The sequence below is a fragment of the Prinia subflava genome, chromosome 25, assembly GCF_021018805.1.
Source record: "Prinia subflava isolate CZ2003 ecotype Zambia chromosome 25, Cam_Psub_1.2, whole genome shotgun sequence".
Taxonomy (NCBI): Eukaryota; Metazoa; Chordata; class Aves; order Passeriformes; family Cisticolidae; genus Prinia; species Prinia subflava.
In genome coordinates this window covers 502303-529410 of record NC_086271.1, presented here as the reverse complement: position 1 = coordinate 529410, position 27108 = coordinate 502303, and the positions used below count along the sequence as shown (strand labels likewise).

General features: G+C 42.8%; 1 protein-coding gene across 1 annotated transcript; it reads left to right on the top strand.

The window, feature by feature from the left end:
- The first annotated feature begins 1624 nt into the window (after nt 1–1624).
- Nucleotides 1625–26753, top strand: LOC134561900 (mitochondrial import receptor subunit TOM70). The gene is made up of 12 exons (XM_063419244.1): nt 1625–1915; nt 10186–10359; nt 11422–11548; nt 14018–14127; nt 15448–15596; nt 16712–16919; nt 17481–17615; nt 18721–18828; nt 19925–20041; nt 20884–20981; nt 21507–21629; nt 22550–26753. Exons 1-12 carry the CDS (start codon nt 1667–1669, stop codon nt 22701–22703), a joined length of 1752 nt encoding a protein of 583 aa, XP_063275314.1. The 5' UTR covers nt 1625–1666; the 3' UTR covers nt 22704–26753.
- The last annotated feature ends 355 nt before the right edge of the window (nt 26754–27108 follow it).

Genomic DNA, 27108 nt, shown 5'->3' with positions numbered 1-27108 from the left:
GGGCAGGCAAGAGTGTGATGAGCAGAGGGACCTGAGCACACAGAGGGTGTGCAGATGGCATTGCCTCAGAAGTTCTGTATGAGAGCCTGGAGACAGAACCATGCAGGCAGCAGCCTGGACAGGAGCAAGAGGAATACCTGCAAAACAGTGCAGTAAGGAGACACCTGGAGCAATGAAAAGCATGTGCAGGCTGATTTTCTAGGTGGGGAAGGATACTCCTGGCCATCTTCAAACAGCATGAATTTGACTGACATCCTGGAGGCCACCCATCTGTACAGGCATGGCCCACAGGAAGCACGATGTGGGTGCAATTGAGGCTGTCCCAGCAGGAAGCTATCGACCTGTTGGATATGTATTTTCTATTGTGAGGTGACAGGGAGAATGGGGAGAGAGCTTGTTGCACAGCTTTGTCAAAATATGCTTACATTAATAGTAATAATCCATCTATTAAAGGACATTTTTCAAATTGTTTACTACTAGGCACATGGATACACTGACTCAGAGCACAGCAGGGCAAATTTTATTTGGGACCCTGAGGTGTTTGCTTTGCAATCTTATTGTTGTTTTTACTTGCAGCTGTTTATTCTTCTGTGCAATGTGTGTCTTTTCACATTTCCCTCCTACCTGCAATGAAATTTCCAGGCATGAGATGACTGGAGCTGGTTGTAAAAACACATCAAAAATGACTCCTCTTCATCTTCAGCTGAGTGCTCCACAGAAATAAGTGGAGACAGGAACATAAGCTTCCTCTGCCTACGGGTAAGGATTTGAACTAGGCATAGACACACACACGAACAAAATTCCAGTATTACACATTAATTATTTTTATGACAGATTCAATTAATAACTGGGGAGAAAACAGAAAGATTTCATTCATAACAAGGATTACTCCAAAACTCCTAAGTACGAAGTCCTAGGAAGTCTGAATCAGCCACATTTGCTGAAACTTCACAGAATTAGAGAACCAAGCAGGTAAGGTTGGAAGGGGATCCTCTGGTCCAGGGTTGTATCCAGACAGGTCTGGAATATCTCCAGTGAGGGTGACTCCACAGCGTCTCTAGGAAACCTGTTCCAGTGCTTGGCCACCTGCACAATAAAGAATTTCTTCTCCATATTCTGGCGGAACTTCTGTGCATCAGTTTCTGCCGCTTGCCTCTTGTCCCACCGCGCAGAGCCTGGATCCACACTCTTGGCATCCCCTCTTCAGGTACTTGCATGATGAGAGCCCCTCTCAGCCGTCACTTCTCAAGGCTGCACAGCTCCCTCAGCCTTTCTCTTAAGGATTCCCTTCATCACCTTCGTTGCCCTCTCCCGGAGCCGCTCCAGGAGCTGCACGTCTCTCCGTACTGGGGAGAACTGGACACAGCGCTCCACATGTGGAGCGCACTTCTCGTGTGAGCGGCTCAGGACTCCTCCCGCACGGATCGCTCCGGCCCCGAGCGCGATCCCGAGCGCGATCCCGAGCGCGGCCCCGAGCGCGGCCCCGAGCGCGGCCCCGAGCGCGGCCCCGAGCGCGGCCCCTCACGGGGGCTGCGGGTGCCCCTCCGCGCCGGCAGGGGGCGCTGGGGGCGGGCGGAAGCGGCGGCGCGCCCGCGCGCTCCCGGCGCGCCCCGCGTGTCCGCCGGCGCTGCCTCCTCCCTCTTTCCTCCTCCTCCTCCCGGGCGTCATGGCCGCCTCGAAGCCCGTGGAGGCGCCGGGCGGCGGCGGCACGGCCGGGCTGTCCCGCTGGCAGCTGGCGCTGGTGCTGGGCGCGCCCGTCCTGCTGGGCGCCGGCGCGATCTACCTGTGGGGGCGGCGGGCGGCGCGGCGCGGGAAGGGCGCGAACGAGCGGAAGACCCCCGAGGGGCGGGCGAGCCCCGGGCCCGGCGGCGAAGGCGGCTCCGGGCAGCCCGACGGGCCCGGACACGAGGAGATGGTGAGCGGGGAGCGGCGCCCCCGGAGCGGCGGCTGGGGCCGGGCCGGCCGCGCGGGGAGCCGGGGCCGGGGTCCCGCCGCCGGCCGGGCCGCCCGGGGCGGCGTGGGGATGCCCGGGCTGCGGGCGGCAGGGCCCGACGGGCCGCTCCGGCCAGCGGCGGTCAGGGTGCCGGCCCCGACCGAGCAGCAGGCGTGTGATGGATGGAGCTCGGGTGACATCCCGGTCGTGCTGTGCGTGACACGGCCGGCAGGTCACGGAAGCACAGGCTGGGCCGTCGGAAGGGCCCACAGTGGGTCCTCTGGGCCAGCCGCCGGGGTGGAGAGGGGCCATCCCGAAGCACATTGCACAGAATTGTGTCCGGGAGGTCTGGAATATCTCCTCTGAAGGAGACTCCACACCCTCTCTGATCAACCTGTTCCAGTGCTCGATTACTGCTCAGTAAAGTTCTTCCTCAGGTTCAGGTGGAACTTCTGTACATCAGTTTCTGCCCATTGTTTCTTGTCCCGTTGCTTGGCACCACCAAAGAGAGCCTGGACCCATCCTCCTGACACATTCCTCCAGATGCTGATAGATATTGATGAGATCCCCTGTCAGCCATCTCTTCTCAAGGCTGACCAGGCCATTCTCCTTTAGGTCTTGCTCCTGTGGGCGATGCTGCAGTCCCTTAAATCACGTTTGTCAGCCTTGGCTGGACATGCTCCTGGTGCTCCGTGTCTCTCTGTGATCAGCCTGTGTCACCCACAGAGCTCTCAGCTGGGCATTCGGGGTGGCAGTTCTGCCCTCGCCGCACAGGGATCAGGAGAAGTTTGTTCCAAGGTCAGGCACGGCCAAATGCATCTTCTCATCAGGTGGCTGAGCACGGATCTGTGCTGCTGAGGGGAGAACATACCTCTGCCTCTGAGGTCTAGAATAGCTGTGAGTTTCCTCCAGTAAATTTCCTTCCTTTTGAAAAGGAAATCTGTGATCTGTTGTGTGTGAGATGCTGGACACAGCAGAGTGGAAAGAAAACACAACCAAGATCGTTTGAAAATAAAATATGTTCCATGAAAATATAGAAGCCGCACAGTTTATGAAGCAGAGACTTTGATGTGTAGAATTTGCCTGAGTAGACATGCTCTCAAAACATACATTTATCCTGTTGTAAATTACCATTCTGAGAACTTTCAGATAAAGTGATCTGTGCAAAAACTCAACACAACATGTAAGGATGGAGTCCAGATCAGATCCATGGTTCTCTTGCATATCTGTATTGGAAAAAAATACCTCTAAGATGCACTTTCTGCACAGCTGCAGTCCCAGATGTGCCTTGCCAGTCATGCAACGTTACTGAGGTGAGGTTGTGGTTGACAAGCATGTTTAAAGTAATGGATTTGACAAACTGATTGGCTTTAATAAGAATATCCCATACTGCATTCTCTTCTCCCGTTCTTGTGTATCACCCAAGGTGCTTTGAATTGTCAGACAGTTCAAGCTTCCCATCTGAAATGGTCAGGAGAGAAAAAAAAATCACCTCTTGGAGACTGGAAGAGGTCATTTTTAACCTTGGTGGTTTGAGTGATGAGCAGTGACGCGCCTGGGCGGGCAGTGCAGGCACACAGGGGAGTGGTGAGGAAGGTGGCAGCTTCCCCAGCTAGTGAATCACAGCCGCTCTGGGGCATTCCTGAAAGCACAGCAAGCCCTAAAACCTATCCTGGACCTGGAGGCACTTACTTGAATGCAGTGATTTGTTCCTTCCTGGGCACCAAACAGGGCTGAACACTTGTGTACACAGGATGAATTCAGACTGTTTACTGTGGTCGCTTTGGCTCGTGGCTGCAAGCAGCATCTGGAATATTTATGGGAGTGTGCTTGCTGCGGGTGAGCTCTGGTTTGCAGGCTGCTCGTGACCTTTGTCTTGCTGCAGTGACTTCCCTGTTAGTGCATTCACTCTGTATTTCTGAATTGTGTTCCTGACTTCCAGCAGTGTCCAGGGGTTTATAGTCATTCTGCAGTTGTAGGAAGGAAGCACTTAAAACATTTAAAACACTTACGAAGCATTTGATTTAAAATACTGTGTGTTGCTCCACAGATGGAATTACCAGAAGGCTCTGTGCATTTAAGAGTAAGTTGAGCGATGCAAAGTTTCTTGAAGAGTGTCATTGCTTACTGTAAAGAAATGAGAGATATTGCTTAGGAAAGCTGCAGAAGTTACTAGATTTGATTGATTACATGAGATAATTGTCTTGCTGGTCAAAATATGGCTGCATCAGGAAAATAAATGTGGCTGCAAGTTCCCAGGATTGCTTTATGTGTGTGTAGAGGATTGTCTTCCTGTTACTCATATCCAAAACAATGATACCATGTAGATTTTATGTTTCCTCTCATACTTTATTGGATATGGATATTAGTGATTGAAAGACCCATGATTGAAAATGCAACCACTGCAGGTGCTTCATTTGTAAAACTGCCTGTATTGTATTAATCTGCCTTTCTAACATGATGGGTATTTTTTGAAACTCAGTTGGATTTCACGTACAAGTCTGCACAGTGAATAAGAGCTGGTAATTCATTTCACAGTTGAAATACAAGAGGAAAATCTGGTAAACACATGGGTCAGTAATGAATCTGCTACCAACAGCGGTGTCAGCTAACTATTCTTGTACTCATAAATGTAACTTAGGACTCACACTTTTTTGTACTTTTTATTAAATCAGCCCCTTTATCCATTTGATGTTCTGGTCACTGTTTCTGAAGATACAAACTTGAGTTTTTTTCTTTGTCCTTTAAAAACATGTAAGGTCCAATATCTTCCCTGTTCTTTATTAAGACTTGTTACTATTTTGCATGCAGTTCAAGCTTTTTTTTCACCTGCTGCTCAGGCCTCACATTTTTTTTCCCAGTCTGTGTCTGCAGCAGAAGATTCTCCTGACATGGGTGCACTGGCCAAGTGTGTGATCTGTGACTGACACGGTGTTGGCAGAAACCCTTAGCACAGGTGCTATGTAGGGAAAAGCTGAACTGCTTCTGAGAGTCCTTCTCCTGTAAGCACAGCTCCTTTAACAGCACAGTAAACTGGCATTATTGGACCAGTTAAGTGATGATGATAAAACTGCGCCTATGGATGGCTCAAAGGTGGTAAAGCCCAATTGCATCTGTTAATGACAATTGTCATTGTTTCTTATGGTTTAGATGGACTGTGTTTTAGTCACTTGGTAGCAGTTGTTTTTTATGTGCTCTCCTGGTTTGTAGGGAGGATTGCATAACTAAAACACGGAGTGCTTTGCATATACTGCTTTAGTTGGTGCCCAGTTGATTCATTTTTTTAAAACTTATTCCATGATAAATTCTTAACAGGTTTTTATACCCCCCTTGTATTACAGGAGTGAGCACTGGTTAGTCAGTGAGGTAATGTGTTGGTTGCTTCAGTATTTTTTTCCCTGGAAGTTGGGTTAAATTCTTTTTGCAGCTCTGTGATAGTCCCAGTTTGACCCCTTGGCTCTTCAGCAGGTTCCCAGGGTAGCCCTGTGTTTGGTGTGAGGAGGTGAGCTGGGTGCCCTTGAGTGCTGCAGGCAAAGCCGCCGGGGTCCACAGCCGTTCCCTGTCCGCGCACACTTTCCATGAGCTGGGTACCGTCCTTGAGTGCGGTGGGTGAACGTGACAAACGCCTCGGCCTTTGTGGTGCCACAGATGGGGACCAGCAGCCAAGTGGCGTGGCTTCCTTCCAGTGTCTGTTTTAGCAGCAATCGCTGGATGCTGCCTCTCTCACTGCGTGACATTAGATCAGGATATGGACGAACTGAGCCCCTTAGTCTGGATACACTCACATTGGTTCTTACTCTAAATTGATCTAAGCAAAGTAATTAAAACGTAATTTCTATTGTACCGTGCACCTGTTGCTTAATAAATCTCACTGTCAACCTACTGTAAGTCTTCTGTTTCATGCTAGCTGTAGTGGACAGGTGTAGAGAACTCCTAAATGTGTGTGTGTATAATAGCAGTAAAACACTTGTTACACTTTTGGTTTACTCATGGAAGGCATGGATGGCAAATTCATTTAACAGGAACGTGACTGACTGAGAACACTGTGAATTTGTCCTGTAAACTTTGTTTCATTTTTTTCTGCCTATATTACATCCTTGCTTGGGCTTTGAATTTACTTCTAAAGCTCATGTAAACATACTTTTTCTCATAACGGTTTTAATGCTAAAAAGACTTTAAAAACCATTTATATTCAGTTAATGCCTTTGTTTGAAAAAAGACTTGAGGTGAACCTTAATCGAAAAAAAGTAGTGGAAAGATAGATATTCAGAAAAAAACCAGGATTTTTTTTTCTCATCTCATTAAGAGAATACAAGTACCTCATCTCATTAAGAGGGTTCTCTCCCTTGGAAAGGATGAAAAAGAGGTCTAGACTTTATTTTCTGGCAGTTTGAATTAAGATGGCTGAAACAGTTTTTGCCCTCCATGGCATCTGTCAGACAAGGGCTCATGCAAATCCTTTTCAACAAAAAGAAAATGCTGAAACTCTCTGCTCGTGCTTCTGTTGTGAATCACTGTCATCGTTGGCTGGCAGGAAATTTCTTGTTCTGCTTTGAATAACAGTATCCCTGAAATATATAAGGTTCTGAACTGCTAGTTTAACAATATTGGTATTGCTGGAAATTAATAAGTACTATTATTCTTGCAGCTGGCAGTCTGTTGCTGTTAAGTTGCTTTTTACACGCAGTTTCTGAACATTTTGTGAGGAAAGCACATTTGCTGAGGTTAAAGTAAAAGTTAAGAAAATTTTGTCAGTGTTGTCTATTCCTTAGCCAGTTAGCAATCTGCTTGTTCAGGTACCTGGGTAAATAACTCAATTTCTCAAGTGTCCTTTGGCTTAAGTTCTGTTCTAAGACTTGTTAATGAACAGTCACTAAAGCAGTCCTAAGTACTGAGATGTTATTTTTTTGTGCAGCTGCAAATAACTTTGGAGTTGAGCTGTTATGAACTTACATTCATTTTATTGAGCTGGTTTGGTCATTGCACAGATTCTTTGACCAGAGGATGACAAACTGGAGAGTTTTTCTTACTCTGTATGGACCTTCACCTTGTGGATAAAAAATGCCCAGTGTGCCACATAGGATGGTAATGGGTCAGGTGAGGAGAAGCAGTGAAATTTGATAATAATGTCTAGAATTATTACTTTGGCAAGAAAATGGAAGAATGAGGTTTTTGATTACTTGTGCATGAGGTACATGAAGTTTGTTTGCATAATCAGTTTCTTATCTACACATCTTGTCTATGTCCAGTGTACCAACTGAGAAGGAGTTTTTAAAAATATGCTTAAAAAATTTGTAAGGGTTAAAGTTAAGACTTGATAAACCTTCAAAAACTGATATTATGTGAAGAATTAATTTTCATATTCTTATTTGTGCTATCACAAAAAGGTGTTGCAGCATATAATGTGATGTGAGTTCTTTAATTTTTTTGTTTTTAAATAAGCAGCCACCAAAAAACCTCCAAACCAACAACAGCAAAAAACCCCACCAAAGCAAACAAAAGCATACATTGGATTTGGTGTTTGGGGCGCATACTGAGGGCTACAGCAGAGTAGTTTGAGTAAGGGTGCAGAGAAAAAACATCTCAGAGCACGCAGTCTAGTTTAGGGCAGCATAAACAAACAAGCAGATTTCTTCCTTGCCTTGGGCACCACTGCTGACTTCCCTGCGTGCGAGCACGTTGTGCTCTGAGTTCTGACTCCTTTCCCCACATTTCTTGCCTCATGCCATGGGTGCAGCAGGGGTAACCAGGGGTCAGCAAATGTTCCCTGGTTCATTTCTGGGTGATTGGTGCGTGGTCTGGGATCCTGCAACTGTTACTGGAAGTTGACTCACACAACAGTTACTGGCGTTAATAACTTCAGCGTCCTGTCTGCAGTCTCTGAAGTTTTTGATCACTGTTGTGTGCACTCTGTGGGCTTGTCTGAAGGCTTGATGCTTCCCAAAAACCAGCAGAGCACCACTGAGGGCCCCAGACCTGCACATGTCCCATTCCCATTACAGTTCCCCCACCTGACACTGGAGCAGCCGCTGCACTGGGGTTATTCCGCAGCCCTCATCCGCAGCTTGTGTCTTTACTCAGGGATGGAGCACACGGACTGCTCAGCCTGGGGCACATACTGGGATAGGAGAGCCCTGGGATGAGGTAGCTGGCAGGGATCATACAGTAGTAATCCAGGTGCCCTTAGGCTTAATCTCTGCAGTCTTAGGTAATTGTCTCACGGGGAACACAGGTATGAATGTTACAACATGGCCCAGATCACATATCATGTGTTATCTTTTTCTACCCAAGTTAATAGGAGCAGCACTGAATTTTGTAAGATTATTACACAAAGGCATTTTTAACGTGGTTTGCTCTAGAAATGCACAAGGAAAAATTCAAGCTGACTAGCATGCATTTAAGTTTGCAGCATATGCATAACCCTTCCCTTTGTTAAAAGAAAAGCATTGTTGTATTTGGAGGTAAATTTAGGACCTACTCAAAATACATTTAACCTTTTGAGATTTTGTTCAAGTTTTAAAGAAACAACTTATCAGATGCATAGTTACTTTTCAGCAAAAATAGTTGCACTCTAATTTTGGTTTGGCGTTCCGTAGAGTTACACATAGCGTATGGAGTGCAGTTAATAATCTTTTATCAAATTAAATTTGAAGCTTTACAACAGAAAAATCTGAAAGCCTTGCAAATTGCCTTGTTCTGTGAACAATAAAGATGGTGCAGATTGATTTCCTGTGAACCCTGTGATTAATGACTTGTGAGAGAAGAGCTTTGCTGGCAGTAGGGATATTTAAGAAATTCACTCCCTTATATGGTTTCACTTGTAAGTCTCCCCTCAGGAGAATGCCTTTTGTTCTATTTGGATGCCTACTTTTATGTAGGAAGTGAGGCTGGTACCCATTAACTGATTCTCTCCTGCCAGGATAGGGATCCAGGCCTTAAAAGACAGGTTGTAGAGCAAGTCCTGGCTTCCCCTCAGGTTTTCAGTTTTAAAGTAAATCACTGAGATGCAAATATGATCAGGTTGGAATGAAATGAGCAGACATTAAGGGGAATGGGCAAATGAAGTGCAAAGTTGCTTTCAAATTTGTGTTACAGCTGTCTGTGTGTATCTGTTCAGTTTGGCCCTGGCAGTGGATAAGTGGGTAGAGGAGGCAGAAGTATGGTCAAAGAGCAGAGGGACAATTCCCAACAAATCCTCGATGATCTGAAGTGCAGGTGGTGTGTAGTGGATCCTGCAGCTATTGTTAAAGGCACTCCTGCCCCCAGTGTGCAGCCTTGCCCTCCTCAGAAGGGTTGGTGGAATGGTGTGTGTGCTCATACTGCTGTTCATTTTGGTCTGGCAGAACTGCCCCAAAATGTCCATGAAGCAAGGCTGGGACAGAGGAGCAGGAATCCAGAAGATCAGTGTTAGGATCTTTTGCAGCTCTTATTTCTTGAATGTGGGTCACACCCCTTTGATAGACAGAGCGTTCTTAGATCTGATCCCTTACAAACCACAAGATTTGACAACTGATCCAGGGATTTCAGGTAGGTAGCAGTGTTAATTTCTGCAGAAATACCGATCATCAACATGCGGTGCAGAACATAAAGATGCATTCAGCAGGATCTCAGGCCAGTCAGCAAAGTTTCCCAGTTTCCCATCCCAAGATGGTGATGGTCCAACACTTGTCATTGCATGAAGCAGCGTGTGTGAAGCTGTGCAGGAGGCAGCTGTAAAGTTGATTTGCCTAGTGCATGAAAGGCAAACGAGCTTTATTTTCCTTACAGGTTTTATTTGTCTTGCTCAGTAGGTCTTTCCACAAAGTGTTTTCTGTATTTAATTCATAGTCTGAGAATCTCCTCTGGTCTTATAGGCTGTATGTATTTCAGAAGGAAACTTCTATTTGAATTGCTTTGAGGGCTTTGTTATCTTTGCACATTTAGCCTTTGAAAAAACAACTTACCTCATTGGTTCTTCTGATCACCAGCCATGTAAAAGATGACAATCTGTTTAGCTTTCCAAACAGAAATCACTGCATCATTTATTACCATTGTAGTGAATCTTGTGAAAAGGTTGTCTTCTATCTGATACACTTGCAAAAGAAAATTCTTGTGTATTTCCAGGAATTGAAATCAGTGAGATTTTTCAGAAGTCTGAGCTACAGTTTACAACTGAGGTCCATTTTATATCTTTGAAGATGAGCCCTAAAGTGCATAGCTTGTGTGCTGTGATGCATTTTTAATTTGAACTGGCCTCTCGCTTTCTTTTCCAGAGTCCTCTTGGTAGAGCCCAAGCAGCCAAGAACAAAGGAAACAAATACTTTAAAGCAGGAAAATATGAGCTAGCTATTCAGTGTTACACTGAGGCTATCAGCCTGTGTCCTCCTGAGAAGAACCTGGATCTTTCTACCTTCTATCAAAACAGAGCTGCTGCCTATGAACAACTGGTAAGAAATTAAAGATAGTTGTGTGTTTATTGTAAAAAGTAGCATTATCAATTTGGTGTTTTGTCACTTTCATCCAGTGAAAGGTCCCAAGTGATGACATCTGCTGCTTTCACAAGATGCTGTTGCAGGTGTTTTCAGCTCATCATTCTTTTCTACATATAAATAAAATTATTTTCTGTTAACTACATTCAGTCTATCTTATGTAATTCTTATGCATCCTGTTTTTCCAAGACAAAGTTTTAATCTCTTATTCTCTGTAGTAATTTTCTTGTATATAAGTTAATTTTACTTCTCTCTACTTGAGTGTTTAACTGTGAAAGAAAAGTGAAAGGCCAAATATTTTGGAAGGATGCTACTTCAAACTTTAAACAAAAAAATCATTGAAATCGTAGTAAAGGCCAAGGCCTAAATCTTGCACATGGGGAAGTAACATTTACTCGACAGCTGAGTATACTTGGTGTTATTTTAGAAGTCAGCCAGTGTTGCTTATTATGGTATGATGGATTTGCTTATGAGGTCGAGTTGGTGAGCTGTATAAAGGAGTGGACAAGTTGGCCTTGTACAGTCTGAAGTATCAAGTGAGAGACTGTGCTTACATAAATTGTTGTTAGATTTAGTTCTTGTCTGACACAAATTTGTGGCATAATGAGTCCCAAATGTATGTGGTTCCTCTATTAGAAAAGCCTGTTTTGATTAATTGAAATAACTTAAAAAAAAAGTTTTAGCACTTTGGTAATCTTGTTTGCTTCCATTATATTTCTATCGTTTTTCTTCTAGTTGTTTTACAGCATCTTTCAGTCCCAATGTTGCCTCCTGCAAGCATCTTTGCATCAACTCCCTATCTTCTCCCATGGGGTCTGTACGCTGTGTGGTGTAATATTTTGTAGGAGTTCCATTTCTGGTTTAGGTGGTTCGCAGTGTGCCCAGGCAGTTTCTCCCTGTGGCTCTTGCAGAGCAGAGGGAAGCCGGGAGAGCCCCGGGAGCCGCGGCTGCCGCTGGGTGCGCGTGACCCCGGAGCTGGGGGACACAGGAGCTCTCACTGTGTTGTTTTCCTGCCCACAGCAAAAATGGACAGAAGTGGCACAAGACTGTACAAAGGCTGTTGAGCTTAACCCTAAATATGTCAAAGCTCTCTTCAGACGTGCGAAGGCCCATGAGAAGCTAGACAATAAGAAGGAATGTTTAGAAGGTGAGTGGCTCATGCTGTGTGTACTGAAAAGTGGAATTAGCTCTGCTACTTTGGAGATGGCAACTTCTGGAAATGTTTTGTTTTACCTCTGTAGCTACAGTAATACAGAATTATGTATTTAAAACCATTCACAGCTTCTGCAAATACATATTCTTGTCAGAGAAAACCTTTTCACATTTCTCAAGCTTTCTTCTGCTCACTTCTGAAATGACTGCTGAGAAATTGATGTTACTGTAGCAACTCAAGGTATTCTTTTTCCAGGAAACTCCTTCACTTTAGAATAGAATTCATCTAACTTGATGAGTGGATAACCAGGACAACACTTGTTCTATTTCCATGCAATAAAGAGACTTCCTTCTTCTCTGTTTGTTTTAGAGAAATCACACTACTACAGAAATGATGGTGTTTTTGCAGGAAGAGATACATGGTCAAAAATAAAAGTATTGCAGTAATTTAAATGCATTGGACAGGTATTAGAGGAAAAAAGCTTCAGTAGCATTTTTTTTGAAGCATAGCTTATGAAAACCAGAACAGATTGATTTTTTTTTTTTAATATTAATACTTTGTATTCAGAAGAAACTACTGTGTCAAATCCTTCCAGTGCTATTCCTGAACAGAATACGTTTTGAACTGTCAGGAAGATGTCACTGAGAAGCCACGGAATTTAAGAATTACAGGTCAGATGTGTTGTCTCATGGCACTTTTGAGCTACACTACACTGCTTGAAGTTACCCTAATAAATTTCATCAAGTGAAACCATTCCTGCTGATGTTAGTTTAAAAGACAGATGAAAATTTCAGCTGTGCTCATTATCAAAGAAGGACAGAAAATAAGGCAGTGCTTTGGCTGGCAAAGCTATCTGTTAAATTAGTTTCATTATGTGTAACAGCTAAGAATTAGGTCTGCCAAATTAGAAGGTAAATTAGATGAGGAAATTTTATCTATGTGTTTATCTGCTGGCAGAATGCCTTCTTGCCCTTTGAGACCATAGTGACTAGAAAAGAACAGCTTTGTTCATTTGGTGCACTCCTTTGCAACCACTGTGTATCAGCTGCACTTCCAGAGTGCTGTAATAAAATCTAAGCCTTATGTAGCTGCCAGGTGATAAAAGCCCCAAGAAAGATCAAGTGTCCCTGTGACAGTAGGACAGTGTTAAATATTCTTTTTAGTGTTAATAGCGGTAATGTTAGTGACAATTATTTTCAGCCTTGATTTCTATTTGATTTTTTGCTTGCAGTTTTTCAGATCTGAAGCTTTCTTGTTTTTTTGAACTACACTATTTTTCTATAACCTTGCTTTTACCTGCCAACTACATATGGCCAGTAAAATCCCAGGAAGGAGGGTATGCCCATGTAGTGGACAAATGCAAAACCAAAGAACCCCCAAAATGCCAGCCACTACCAGCAGAAAACTCCTCCAGTGATCCCTGGCAGTATAATTTGGGAAGATGCTGCTGCTGCAGCCAAGCTTGGAGTGCAGCAGTCTTTGGGCAGAGTGTTTGTGTAACACGTTCTTTCTTGGGGTGCCACATTTTCCCAGGCACCCTGATGTGCTTCCTGACCATGCCAGAGGTGCAGGGAGTTTCTGTATAAGTGATGGATAAAAAGTCCCTCTAGCAAAGTAGATTTAGAGAAATATACTAAAACTCCAGGGCAAGACATTTACTTTTCAAACATATTCAGACAATGCACTACTTGAATTTCAAGTCCAGGCTCTGTCCATCTTCACTAATGTTTAAATGAGAACAAAACAAGGAAAATCCCTGTGGTAGCATTGCATTAAGTGGAGGATCCAGAGAAACTGTGTGTGGTAAGAGTGCATTTCACACTGGGAAGCTTCACTCGGGCAGCAGTGGGTTAACATGTGCAGAGGTTTCTCTGTGTGAATGAAAGCCACGTGATAGGGGCTGGCACTTCAAATGGGCCAGCAAGGGATTTCTCCTTGCTCCCTTCCAAAGTCATGGAGGTGAGCAGAAAAATTTGAGGTAGAATTTAGGCAGATTTCTTCAACTGAGGAGTAAGTGAGATTTGATGGGACTGAATATGAATTTTAGAAGTAGAAAATAATACCAGCCCCAGAAGAGGGGTTAGCACTTTTAATGTGAACATCACATGAACATAATTACTCTCCTCAAAGTTTCAAAATGGTGAAAGCCCCTGACAGAGGTATACATTTTCACTGTTGATTTAAGTGTGTTTGTCTCTAGATAAAAACATGAACAGAAAAATAAATGTGATTTCTTTTCATTCACTGTCATGTAGTCCTTTTATCCCAGGAAGATCATTTTGGATACAAATACATGTCTTGAAAAATACAGTAAATACAGCAAACTGGAAGCAGAGGCTTCTGCCTGAGAACAGGACATGTATTAATTTGGCATTGCCTTGTTGTACTCAGTGGCACATTTTATAGTGTACTTCAGTGACTATCAGAATTCCTTTAATCTCACTTCCCTACGTTGTTTCCTAGATGTCACGGCCGTCTGCATTTTAGAAGCCTTCCAAAACCAGCAAAGTATGTTATTAGCTGATAAAGTTCTTAAACTCCTTGGAAAAGAAAAGGCCAAAGAGAAGTACAAGGTAGGACTTGTGATGCTGCTGACTAATAGTTATTTCACCTGACCAGTTGTGGCAAAGTCGGTTGTTGGCATTCTGTCAGTGTTGTAAACAAGTCACTGTCTTCGTCTGCTCAGGCATAACAAGCGACACAAACTGGTTTCTACAAAGCTGCCATTGTACCAGTGCTACTGTCCTTTGAGACCTCTGCTGAGTTTTTGGAACCTCAGCAGGGAAAGAGATCTACTTCTTGCAGTTGTTTTCCTTTAAGAATGAAATTTGTTACGACATTCAGGAGACACCCTGAGCTGGTGTGCTGCCCTGCACAGGGCTTTTCTGAACTTGCAGCTTCGTGGAAACTGGGTGTGTTGGAACAGACAGCCATGCATGAATGTGTGGGAACGCAGAGAGAGAACTGTGGAAGCACAGTGGTAGCCAGGAGCAGTCATTTTAATTGGCTGTAGGTTTACAAAAAGGTTGGGACTGATATTAACACATTCTTGGTTGTTATTAAAGCATTGTTATTAAAGCGTTCTTGCTTGGGTTTTGATGGTAGTTGAAGTACTGAAATCCCGTGTTGGTTTTGAGATGCTGAATTTCTTTCCTGCAGAAATTCACATAAATGTGTAGTGTAGAGGTAACAACAAATAATGTTATGAGTGTGGTGGACGTAGATGGATGGGCTTCAGAAGAGTGCATTCAGTGTTTTCCTGCAGGAGAGATTGACTTGTAATTCTTGTGTGCAGTTTATTTTAAACAAGAAATATTTTTTTGGCTGTAGGAAAGATTCATTACCTGAGAGGTGTTACTTCTGGGACTTCAAGATGTGTGGTATTTGGGCCAAGTTCCACCCAGAACTAGGGAATTGCCTCATTAATCTCCACTGTAACAATGGCAGCTGCTTCTCCTGGACAGGTTGAAGAAAAGAGAAAACTGCCATTCAGAATCTGCTTGAATTTAGGCTCATGCTTAAATCACCAGCTTGCATTTTTCACCCAGTTTATGTGCACACATGCAATGCTTTAGTGCATCTACCCAATGTCTTATGATATCCTAAGAGTCCTTATTTCTAGCTACATATGTGGAAAGATACAATCTCCCTCCTCCCCGAATGTTATCACTTTGTTTTCACTGGTGATGGGTATTGCACTGTGATCTGAAGCTTAAAGAATCCCTAAACCTCAAAATGGCAAATCCAAAACACCAGGCTATCAGATGACATAGTGAAAGTCATACACTGGTTCTTCCATCAGGTTTTTTTAATAATCATGTTTGCTGTTCATTTCCATCTGTACCATCTGATCTGATCACCTCATGACTTGGAATTACCTTTCTCTGTTTCAGAATCGGGAGCCTCTGATGCCCTCACCACAGTTCATTAAATCCTACTTCAGTTCTTTCACAGATGATATAATTTCCCAGCCTTTGCTTAAGGGTGAGAAATCAGATGAAGATAAGGACAAGGAGGGAGAGGCTTCTGAAGTAAAAGAAAAGTGAGTGTACAGTGCAGTTGGGAATTGTTTGGTACTGGAATTAAGTTTTCAGTGATTTGGACGTTCTGCTCAGTGTAACGTGCTGCTGTTTGTGTAGTACTTGGCATGGAGGTTCCTTTGATATTAATGATTTCAGTATTGCAAGTGAAAGCTCAGTGAAAGCTGACTGGCTAGGTCCAAACTTGCACTAAACAGAAGAAGGACAATGAGACTGGGAAAATATCCTGAATATTTACTGCAGTATCACCGTAAATCTTAGGAGATGGGAGAACTGGAGAAGGCTGAATGATGACTTGGGGGAAAAGAATATTTTATACTGAAGGAGCATTTCCAAGGAAAAGAGCAAGTTAGCCTTTGCGCTGGCAGGGAGAAGATGAGCTAGGAAAAGGGGATTTTTAAATGAAAACATGCATTTATAGCAACTGAGGCTGAAAGGGTGTTCTGTCTTTCTGGAATCAAATTGCCCATAAATGAAAAGTGTTGTGGCATTGAAAAACGTGGTTTTGTTCTGTATTTTTTTAGTGGAGCCTGAACACCACATAAATGGTTCTTTAATTTATTTTGCTACTTTCCAGATTATTTTTGGAAGATAGCAGTGCAGTCAGTTTGGAAACCATTGCAAACAGCATTATGATTTTTTTTTTTTTTTTTTAAGTAAGAGAGAGTGTCCTGATCTGCAGGCAGATTCACTGAAACCAGGATACAGATGAGAACAAGGGAGTGCTGTAACTTTTTGCTATTAAACAATTTCTTCCACATACAAGCTGCATTGCTAGGTTGAATATTTCACATTCCTGTCCATGAATTCAACTTTAAACCAAGATTATTGCTGTTCTTCATGTGAAAAAATACCTCAAGAGACAAATGAAGCTTACATTCAAAATCTTTAAACCATTTTTCTTCTTTATTTCCAATGTGATTTGACCATATTTTGTGCAAACTGTTTTCCACCTATGATGGCTCCATCCAGGAATGGATGTTGCAATGGGACTATGCTGGTGTTGTAAAGTATAGCACAAGTTAGTGTTTGTAATGATTTGCTGAAACATCTGAATGGAAATTGCAGTGTTCAGTGAATGCATGTATATATACAACTGTTCTTACATCATTTACAGCTCTGGCTATTTGAGAGCAAAACAATATATGGAAGAAGAGAACTATGACAAAATTATCAGTGAAAGCACAAAAGAAATTGAAGCAAAGGGAAAATACATGGCAGAAGCTTTGCTTCTGCGAGCTACTTTCTACTTACTTATTGGCAATGCAAGTGCTGCCAAACCAGACCTAGATCAGGTCATCAGCATGGAAGATGCAAATGTGAAGGTAAGACTCTGTCACAGCTGGATTGTAGTTGGGATTGAGAAGTTAGATGATAAACATGCAATATACTTCAAGAAGTTTTTTGTCCAAATTTTCAGATGTATTAATGGGAATATTCTGGTTTATTTACTGTTATTGACAAATTGGTTTTTTCAAGGGCTTGTTGATTTTTGAGACAGCTGTAGTGAACTAAAGGTGATACGTAGCACAAACTAAAGAATGAGGGAAGTTGAATGAATTGGAGGCTTATCCACTCTGGATAAGTGAAAAACCTTAACTGCACTTGCATATTCAGCTGCCTTAGAAAACACTGATGTATTTTTAAACATAGGAATTGAGAAGGATTTTGGGGGGGGCTTGGAAATCCACTGAGATGGAAGCATAGGCTGACATTTTTGAAATTAAGTAAGGGAACTCATTCATTAGGGTCAACATGAAAATCCTGCTTAGAGTAATTGAAACCTGTCAGTGGGAGAACCTAGTGAAATGACCCATCTGCTGTGACTGTAAGGAGGTGTTAAATGTGGCGATCCCGGTGGCTGACGTTCCTGGCCTGTTTTGCAGCTGCGGGCCAACGCTCTGATCAAGCGGGGCAGCATGTACATGCAGCAGCAGCAGCCCGTGCTGTCCACTCAGGACTTCAACATGGCTGCTGACATTGACCCGCAGAATGCTGACGTTTACCACCATCGAGGACAAGTAAGGAACTCAGAGGTTTGGTCCCCACGCTCGGCTGTACACACTGAAGGGAAAAACGGTGTCACTGGAGACGCTTGATACTGTGTGTGGCAGAAAAACATGAGCTCCTAACTGGGAACTTCTGTGGGATAAACACACAGTCTGGTTTGGAGGTTCAGGTCAGGCAGAAGCAGTTTATAGCTATAGGAAAGCCCTCTGTCAGTATGAACTGAGACTGAAAAGTGCTGGGGCTTGTGTACATTTACAGCAGATAAAAGGGTTCTGTGAAGGGGCCTGGATGGCAGAGCATCATCTGCACAGCAGGGAGCTTTGGTACAGCAGAGGAAGCGTGTCCCTGACAACACCTGCAGCCCTGTGGCCTGGACTTGGATCTCTTCAGCACATCCCTCTCTGCCTTGTGACACTGCTGTGTCCTTGACTAATTTCTAGCCCTAGAGAAGCCTGCTGCCACAGATGTGTAAGATGAAGGGTGCTGGAAGTAAAAAAGGAACACTAGAATATGCAGATAGGCTAAGTCATATTTGTAAGGAAGACTTCCATGGATCAAGGGTTTTTCTCCATGTGTTGACTGAAGGGAATGAAAGTTTTCTGCAGATTGAAATTTTGTGTTTTACAGTGGCTTCACAGTAAAGTGTGAGAATGATGAAGTGAACTCTGCTTCTGTGGAGGAGTAAGAATGTCAAAACAAAACCAAAAAAACCCCAACCCAACAAAAAAAGTTGAAATACAAGCTGGAAAAGCTGAAATGTTTCAATGTCCATATAGTCCACAGACACTGGCTACAAAGAGGCAAAACAACTTGAGAAAATATGGGAAAATTTTGGAGACTGGTCATAACACTGGCACAATGATGGCAAGTCTCAAATGCCAGCATTCTCAATCCCTACACAGGGTCACTGCCTGCTCATGTAGGTAGCCAAAGTTTCACTGGTGGCTTTGATCATACATTATGACAGGGGTTTTTAGTTACAGATTTTGTAGGTTTCTAGACAGTTCTGCAGCTGAGCTGGAGATGATAGGAGTAACTGATGCGAGTTGAATTACCATGTAAGTGTCTGAAGCACAGATGAAATAGAGAAATAGGATTCTTTTTCATTCTGGCTAGCTGAAAATCCTGCTTGACCAAATTGAGGAGGCTGTGGAAGACTTTGATGAATGTATCCGATTGCGACCCAATTCCGCCTTGGCGCAAGCACAGAAATGTTTCGCTCTGGTAGGTAACGTGCTGGGGTTGATGTGGGTTCTTCTGCTTTAAAGAGTTTTGGAAAACACCGTGGTTCTCTGGTTTATTCCAATTCTACAGGAAAGTAGGGCAGCATACATCTCTGTCATTTAATAAAAAGGCAAAGGAATAATGCAGCCGTTTCTTCAGCTGGAGTATGGGTTTGCTGCTTTCCTGCTGGAACACTCATTATTCAAAGAGCAGAACATCTGTTCTGTTCTGTGGAGAGGAACCAAAATCTTGATTCTAACTGGAGCACGTAAAATTGATTTTAATGAAGCTTTACTATTGTGGAAAATGGTCATCATCAAGATATTAAAAAACTATTCCAAGCTAGTACAATGACTCAGTGTGCAAGAATCTTGTCAGGACAGCTTTGCATGGTGTGAACAAGGAGGAATGCCAAGTTTGGAATTTCTAAGCATTTGAAATATAGGGAGGCTGTCACAATTATCAGGCCTCATGACTTCCTTCTTTCACCCGTTTTCCTCTCCAAGTCTAGACACTTGGACATGTGGTAGGTTCCCAAAACCAGATTTGCTAGGAAGTACAGGCTTGTCACCTTCTGGAACTTATCACAAAATCCTACAATGGCCTGGGTTGGAAGGGATGTAAAAGATCATCTCATTCCAACTCCCCTGTCATGAACAGGGACACCTTCCACTAGACCAGGTTGCTCAGAGTCCCATGCAACCTGACCTTGAACACTGCCATGGATGAGGCATCCACAGCTTCCCTGGGTGCTGTTCTAGTGTCTCACCACCTTCACAATAAAGGCTTTTTTCCTAATATCCAATCTAAACCTGCTGCCTTTCAGTTTGAATCCCTTCTCCCTTGTCCTGTCACTACATGCTGTTTTAAAAAATCCCTCTCCATCTTTCTCATGGCTCCCTTCAGATAAGTGAAGGCCACAATTTGATCACCCCAAAGCCAGGCTGAACAATCCTAATTCTCTCATCTTATGTAAAATAACTTTGAATTATGATGATGCAGGCAACTCTTTGGGAGGTGGGTAGAGGCCTGATCAGCCTTTTTTTAGTCTGTTGATGGTGTAATTTTTTTCTTTCATTTTTTTCCCTTGGAACAGTATCGCCAGGCTTATACAGGAAGTAATGCTTTGACTGTGCAAGCAGCCATGAAAGGCTTTGAAGATGTCATTAAAAAATTTCCAAAGTGTGCCGAGGGCTATGCACTCTATGCTCAGGTATGTTTTTCTCTCTCTTAAAGCAAATGCTGCATTCTCTAAAATGCTTTTTATCTTGGATATAACATTTCTTCAAAGAACAGGTGAAGATTTCTGATGCTAACTTCTGAGATTGTAGATTCTGCCTGGAATAAGCTACTTGCATTTATGGTTATTGGTGTTCTGAGGCAGAGGAAGTACAGGGACAATTGGTGGAGCAGGATATAAGTAATGAGAGTTGAGGGTGGTTATTAGGAGACAGAGGTTATTCCTGCATGATTCCCTCCTTCCTGCATGTGTGTGTCATCTCAGTTGATGAATGTCAGGGATTCTCTGGGTAATTTGAGAGTCAGATGTGTGGAACTAGGGGGACATTTTTGTTCTGCTGCCAGTGGCATGTAGTGGTTTAGAACAGCTGCTTGGAGTACGCTTGTAACAGAGACTGTAATTTCTCCTCTAAGGACATACTGCTGGTTTTAGTAGGAAGCATGAGACATTCTGATTTTAAGTAGGTTGGCAATATATATGCATTTCCTTCTGAAAGAAGTATATTTGAAAAAGAAAGAGTTGAAGCTTGCAGGTACAGAGTTTTAGAATGGTTTTTATTTTGAGCACACAGCATGTTGCTTGTGGATCTCCCATTACAGGTGACACTGTGGTCTGTAATTTGTGCACTTAAAGCCCAGAAGCTTTCCAAAAAACCTCGATTTTGAAACTTTACTCTGGTAACACATGTGCCTGGCCTGCTCTACCACAAATGAACTACATCCAGCCTCACATTGTCAATACAGTTTTAATTAGAATTAGCTGAGTGCAGAGTGCATGCTTTGGTTGCTTATTGACAAAATTCTCTTTTGATTCAGGCACTAACTGATCAACAGCAGTTTGGCAAGGCTGATGAAATGTATGATAAATGCATTGACCTTGAGCCAGACAATGCCACTACCTATGTTCATAAAGGGTATGTATTGAATTTGCAGTCCCTTTGGTCGAGAGCAGTTGGTGTAGTTAGATGAATCAACCTGAATTTAGTGTTTATGTTTAGAAGTTTATAGAAGTTTTAGAAGAAAAATAACTTTCTGAAAGCATCTTTGTGCTCTTAAATGTATTTCTATATTTGGTCTTGACTAAGCTGCAAATAAGTTTCAGGAAAGTTTCATCAGTGTTCGTTGCTAATTGAATAACTACTTGAAGTATATCTGACTTTTCCTTTAGCCTTATTAGTTCCAGCTTTATGTTGAAGTTTGGTTTTTTTTTATAAAACAACATGTACCAAGTCCTCTTGGGAAAAATTTTTTTGAGTTATTAAAGCAGTAAAGAATCTTATTGAAAGTGACTTTCACACAGGTGTTTTTAAAAGTCATGAAGTTACTTAGTTACTGTGTACTTGCATTAGAAATGAAATACATTTGGGATGGTTTTGCTTACCATGATGAGGTTTTCGAGGAGTATATAAAGCCTGTTTGAAATTGTCTCTCTCTTATAGTTTACTTCAGCTCCAGTGGAAGCAAGATTTAGACAAAGGATTAGAACTCATAAGCAAGGCCATTGAAATTGATAACAAATGTGATTTTGCATATGAGACCATGGGAACGATTGAAGTGCAAAGGTAATGCTGAATTGCAATGTTTAGAATTCTGAGTTACTTCTGAAGTTCTTTAAATTTCCTCATGGATCCTAAGTCTTGAGATCTTCTCCCTGGTGTCCTGTAAGGGCAGCTCTTACCCAAAGTCCTGATTTCTGTTCTGTAACTCTTAGGTAAAGCCCGCCATTCTCTGTGGCATAATTGTGATTTAGGATCTGACAACTTACCACCAATTTCATACTCAATGGACAACATGCAGATGAGTCCATGTATGTTTAGATACTTCCCTTCTGCATTTAAAGTGACTTCCTTAATCATTACCTGGCTTTGTGTGTATCTGCTGTTGTCCTTGGACATTGGACTGTCTGTTCTGAGGATCCTGTGCTGTTTTCTCCCGCAGCCAACAGGACTCCAGTTTACAGTTCTTGGGGGAAAGAGGAATGCACTGCTCTGTAGCATTGTATTGCAACTGTGCAAAGGTTTGGGGTGTAGCTGACAGTGCAGGCAAGTCTCTTTTTAATAGTTTGTTCTCTAGAGGACAGACAATTAGACCACTGCCATGAGAAATTTTGCAAGTGTTTCCCTATTTAAATAACGTGCTTCTGTCTGTGCTAGTTTTCCTCTTTTGTATGCTGAGTCCTTTCAGGGGAGAAGAGACTTCATTCAGTTGCCCAGCATTATCTTTGTGGTGAACTTGGTGTCCTGTGGGAGATATTTTATCCTGCACCACCACGCATGGGGACTCTCAAGGGGAAGGCTGTTTAACAGCTGTCCTGGTTCCCTGAGTTTACTCAGCAGCACTACACGTTCTTGTGGTGGTTCCTCCCAAAGGCCTCTTAAGTTATTAATGGTGGAGAGTGTAAGTCCTGAAAGAAACAAGATGTTCTAGAGATGACAAGATTGCTTTGGCAGTCTTAACTGGGCTAATTTTTTGTTTATTTCAGAGGTAATCTGGACAAAGCCATTGAAATGTTCAACAAAGCTATCAACCTGGCCAAATCAGAAATGGAGATGGCCCACCTCTACTCACTCTGTGATGCTGCCTATGCCCAGACAGAAGTTGCAAAGAAGTATGGATTGAAACCACCAACACTGTAAAGAAACAAGGAGGAAATGACCTTCCAAAGTGAAGCTGCCCACTTCAGCCAGCCCTAAAGACGCTGTTGCAGACCATGCTGAATGGTGGAACTTAGTTTTTTCCCGTTCGTGGTGTTGTCATTTGCTACATCTGTTAAATGTTTAGGTGTTGTGGGAGTGGTTGTTCAAGGAAGTATGCAGTGCTGCACCTTGTTCCTTCTGCAGCAAAAACCTTAGAGTGTTTTAAGGGAAATAAAGTCGCAGGGGAACCAAAGGAACATATTCTGGCCATGCAAATAAAAACTTCACACTGGTTCATTTTGGGTGATTATGTTGTGGGCGATTTTTGCTTTATCAAATAATATTACAGCATGTGGGGTTTTTTCCTGTTGATTTTAAAGATAATACTAGTCAGTGCTGTAAAATAGGTTTCTTTTTTATATACAATTAATCCTTGAGGGTTGATTTTAATTTTGCAAAAATTAATTTTCAAACTTTATTAATAGAGGGTTTTTTAAGTCAGTAGACGTGGAGAGAATCCCTGTAAATATATGCAAGCATGCACAATCTTCCCTTAAATCCCCTTCTTCCACCCTCTGCATAACTTAATTAGAAATAGTCCTGTGGCAGCTATCAGGGAATTAATTTGATAGTCCATATTCTCACCCCAGGAAGCCCTACAGTACTGCATAGGAGAGCTAGGAAAAAGGTCGGCTGTGGAAGGAGGTCAGGTAACATTGCTTCAGTGTAGACTTTACTGGAAGAAAGAATGTATTCCTGTGCAGCAGTCCTTACTTGAATGTCAGAGGAAGTTGTTCTGGAGGGTTCAGAAAAGAACCCTCAAGAACCTCAAGAAAAGAAAGCACTGCTGGGAGTCAAACTCCGAAAGGTAAGGTCGTGCTTGCATATAATCTTTGGAATCTCTGATGCTTCTGCATAAATGTAGCAGCTGATAGACTGTCTAAATTCTCTTCACTCTCTAGAGACTACTGGGTTATGATCTCCTTTAAGAGCCCCTTGGCAGGATTAAGTGAGATAAGGAACAAAGCATAGGCTCAAACTTCCAATAATGGATTCGCAATCTGCACTCATCTCCTTGTTCTGTAGACCGTGTCTTGTCCAGGATTACAAATACTGTAGAAAGGAAGCAATTGTGCTGCATACACCAGACAGGCAAATTATGAAAGTTTTCCTCTTGTTAGGAACTTCACAGAGGGCCCTCTTGCTTTGGGTTCATCTTTCTGGTGTGGAAGTCACTCAGTCCATCTTGCCTTTCCCTGGACTGATGTGGCTGGACAAACCTCATGCAAATAATGTAGCTTAATTTATGACACACTAGTTTGGGTTTCTTTCCATCCTGAAATCATAGATGTGTTTGTGGTGAATTGTCTAATGTATTTAAGCTTTTACAGAAACGAATGATGCTGTAGTCAAACTGTCTTGGTCTGTAGTTGTGCCACCACACAGCAGCAGCTTGTGTTTTCAACTTGACCTTCCTTTCTCCCAGCAACAGGAGTATTGTTGAGTATTCAAATGGTGGAGAGTAGATATAAAGATTGAATCATTACTTTAGTGGGTCATTAGGTGATCTGAAATCATAGCACTGGTGTGGAATTGAAGATATGGGAAGGTACTGGCAGCTTCTAGGGGCACTGAACGTAACAAGTGTCAAATGTCTTCTCCAACTCCCAATCTCTATCAATTACCTGAGAACAAAAATATGCCAGACTGACGAGTCCTGTTCTCTGAGGAGTTTTTATTCGCATGGCCTTACTTACATTGGCATTTTCTCCTCATCACCCCATCTGTACCCCATTCCTTACCCCACCCAATCAGTTAAGGGAAAAAAGCATGTGCTGTCAATTACTAGCATTCCAAATCATCACAGACTTTTGCCTGTTCTGCAACTAGTTTGAAACTGCACTGAAAGGATGCATTGTCTGTAATTTTTTTGTAAATGACATATCACCTGTAAACTGAAAAAATAAATACTACCTTCAAGTATCTCTCTCTGACATGTATAAGAGCAGGTTTGGATGAAGGTGTTCTCTGCAGTGGTGAGCTCGGTGCTTATGTTCTAAGTCTAGGAAGAACTGATACTTGACTGACTCCTTGTCATCTTCTCTCACTTCAGCCTTTAAGAAAGAATGAGGAGACATAGAATCAATAAATCCAATCTCTGTTTGCTTCTGTCACCTTCAGAGGTGTGATCTTGAGTGCTGAAAATTACAGGGAAAAGGGAGTGGAGCCAGGAAGGCTGGGAATCTGAGTAGCAGCTGAGACCCTATTAATGTGTGTACGCAGGTGCATCCCTGGGATGAAAGGGACTTTTGTAAATGGCTGACACAGTTGAGGTTTTATTTTAAGCCAGGTGTGCATGTGAACTTTGAAATGAAACAAGTATTATTGCTATTAAAAAAAAGAAAAAAGTTGAAATGATGTAGGAATCTAGTACTGAAGACTTGGATAAAGCCTGTGTATCCTAGCGGGATACTCTGAGAAGTTGCTTCTACATACAATTGTCCAGCAACTTCATCCTCACCATGTATGGTCCCTGCTGTTCACAGGGACAGTGCTCTCAGGCACACGCTGTGATTCTTGGGATGTCCTGCACAGGGCCAAGAGCTGGACTCAGATCCTGATGGGCCCCTTCCAACTCAGCATATTCCATGAGTCTAAGCTGTGCTTGAATTCCCAGGATCTAACTGTGGATGGAAAGGGAAGAGGGAACTAACATACACTGAAGAGCTGTATTGTAACTTACTCTGGAACTATCAAGAGCAGCTTAGATGCAGCTTTAACCAGCAATCCTAACACTGCCCAATTCTTTAACAATAATTTAGATTCTTGCAGGCTGAGGTTCTGAACTGTTTCAGGGTTGTTACTGATTGGTTCCCTGTAATATTCTGTATATTACAGAATACTGGTGCCTGTGTGTCACATGGATACGTAAAAGCGCCTGTTTGCTGCCAGCACAAAGCTTGAGCATTGCCTGCTTCAAGTGCTACGGCTAAGAACTGACAGTGCACTTTTTTTCAGTGAAAGCCTCACAAATTCAGAGTCTCATCTGTATCACTTCTGACTGCAGCACACTGGAGCCCCTACTAAATACCCTACTAAAACAAGGTGCTTAGAAGTTGTCCTGACAGACTGAAAAGAACTGAGCTCATGTCAGCTCTTCAGCTGAGTTCACCAAAGGAGCTTCTAATAGATTTTCATCCATGCTCTCCCTTTGGGATTCCAGGGAGGAGAGTTCAGACCACAGATTCTGGAACCTGTTGCAGTCTGCACTTTGCGTTTCTCAGATTGAAGTGGTCAGCCCATGAGAGTCCTGCATTACTCTAATCCTCCAGAGGTAGCATTCATTTACTTCTGTGTGTTGAATGAGTAGAGGGAGGGGAGGGAAAGAGTTAAAATAGTTGAGTTAGAAGTTGGAGCCCAGCAATGGATGTGGGTTGTTGAGTATGTGGGAAGCACTAATCTAATGCAGGAGACTCGGCTCAAGTGGTAAATTGTTAAATTTTTAATATTTATTTTTCAACAAATAAACCTTCGTTTCACCTTGTGCTCTGTGGCTTGTTTCTTAGAAGTTCCAGGGCAGCGTGTACACCAAAATGCAATGAAAAGTACAGACCAAAAATACCTGCTGATACAGAATGCCACTGAAGGGAATGGTGGGATCTGCTTTTGAGGGAAGGGTGTGTCAGGGCTTGTTTTATAAAACACACACCAAGCTCATTGCAGAGAAGACAAAATGTTAAAAAAAAATACAAAACCACAAAAACCCCCACCAAACCAAAAGCTGTGGGAACAGGAGGATTGCTGAACATGAATAAAACGTAAGATGGTTTTGGGGGAAATGTGGTTAGCTAGAGCAAGATAAAACTTTCTCTCCCTCCATTTTTGTATTTTGAAATCTCTTTTGGCCTTACAGCTGTTTCATGCTGCAGGAAAACTAAAAGCTTAGCAGTGAAGGCTGATCAGTTGCTTCTTGTTTTCAGCCCAAGGAATAAAAAGCATAAATTTTAATTTTTTTACATTAAAAGACATCTTCCTTCAAAAAAAAAAAAACCCAAACCAAAGGTGCAACATGCTTGGCTGGTTTTCAGTGTTTGAAAGCCACTTTCCCAATCAGTTTGTGTCCAGCAATAAGGAATGTTTCTCTGCAGGGGATGGGCGCTGCCCATGGTAGCAGTGATGCATTCAAACACTGAGCACTGTTCTGGGAGACCGTGGCCACAAGGGCTCGGTGCAACAGCGTTTCCAACCCGACGCCCCTCAGCCTTTTCCAGGCACCACTCGCACATTCTGTGAAGGAAGCAGAATTGAGCAAAGGTGTGGCAGCTGTGAACTGTAACACAGTAACCCGTGTCCCTTCAGCAATGAACAGCACTTGCCCTGAGGAGAATTTAATACACACATCCAG

What these genes read in the sequence shown, in the direction of transcription:
- LOC134561900 (XM_063419244.1), top strand. Translation starts at nt 1,667, where the DNA reads ATGGCCGCCTCGAAGCCCGTGGAGGCGCCGGGCGGCGGCGGCACGGCC. An exon ending in GGCCCGGACACGAGGAGATG is followed by an intron (nt 1,916 to 10,185) that starts GTGAGCGGGGAG and finishes TTTCTTTTCCAG; the next exon opens with AGTCCTCTTGGTAGAGCCCA. An exon ending in CTGCTGCCTATGAACAACTG is followed by an intron (nt 10,360 to 11,421) that starts GTAAGAAATTAA and finishes TCCTGCCCACAG; the next exon opens with CAAAAATGGACAGAAGTGGC.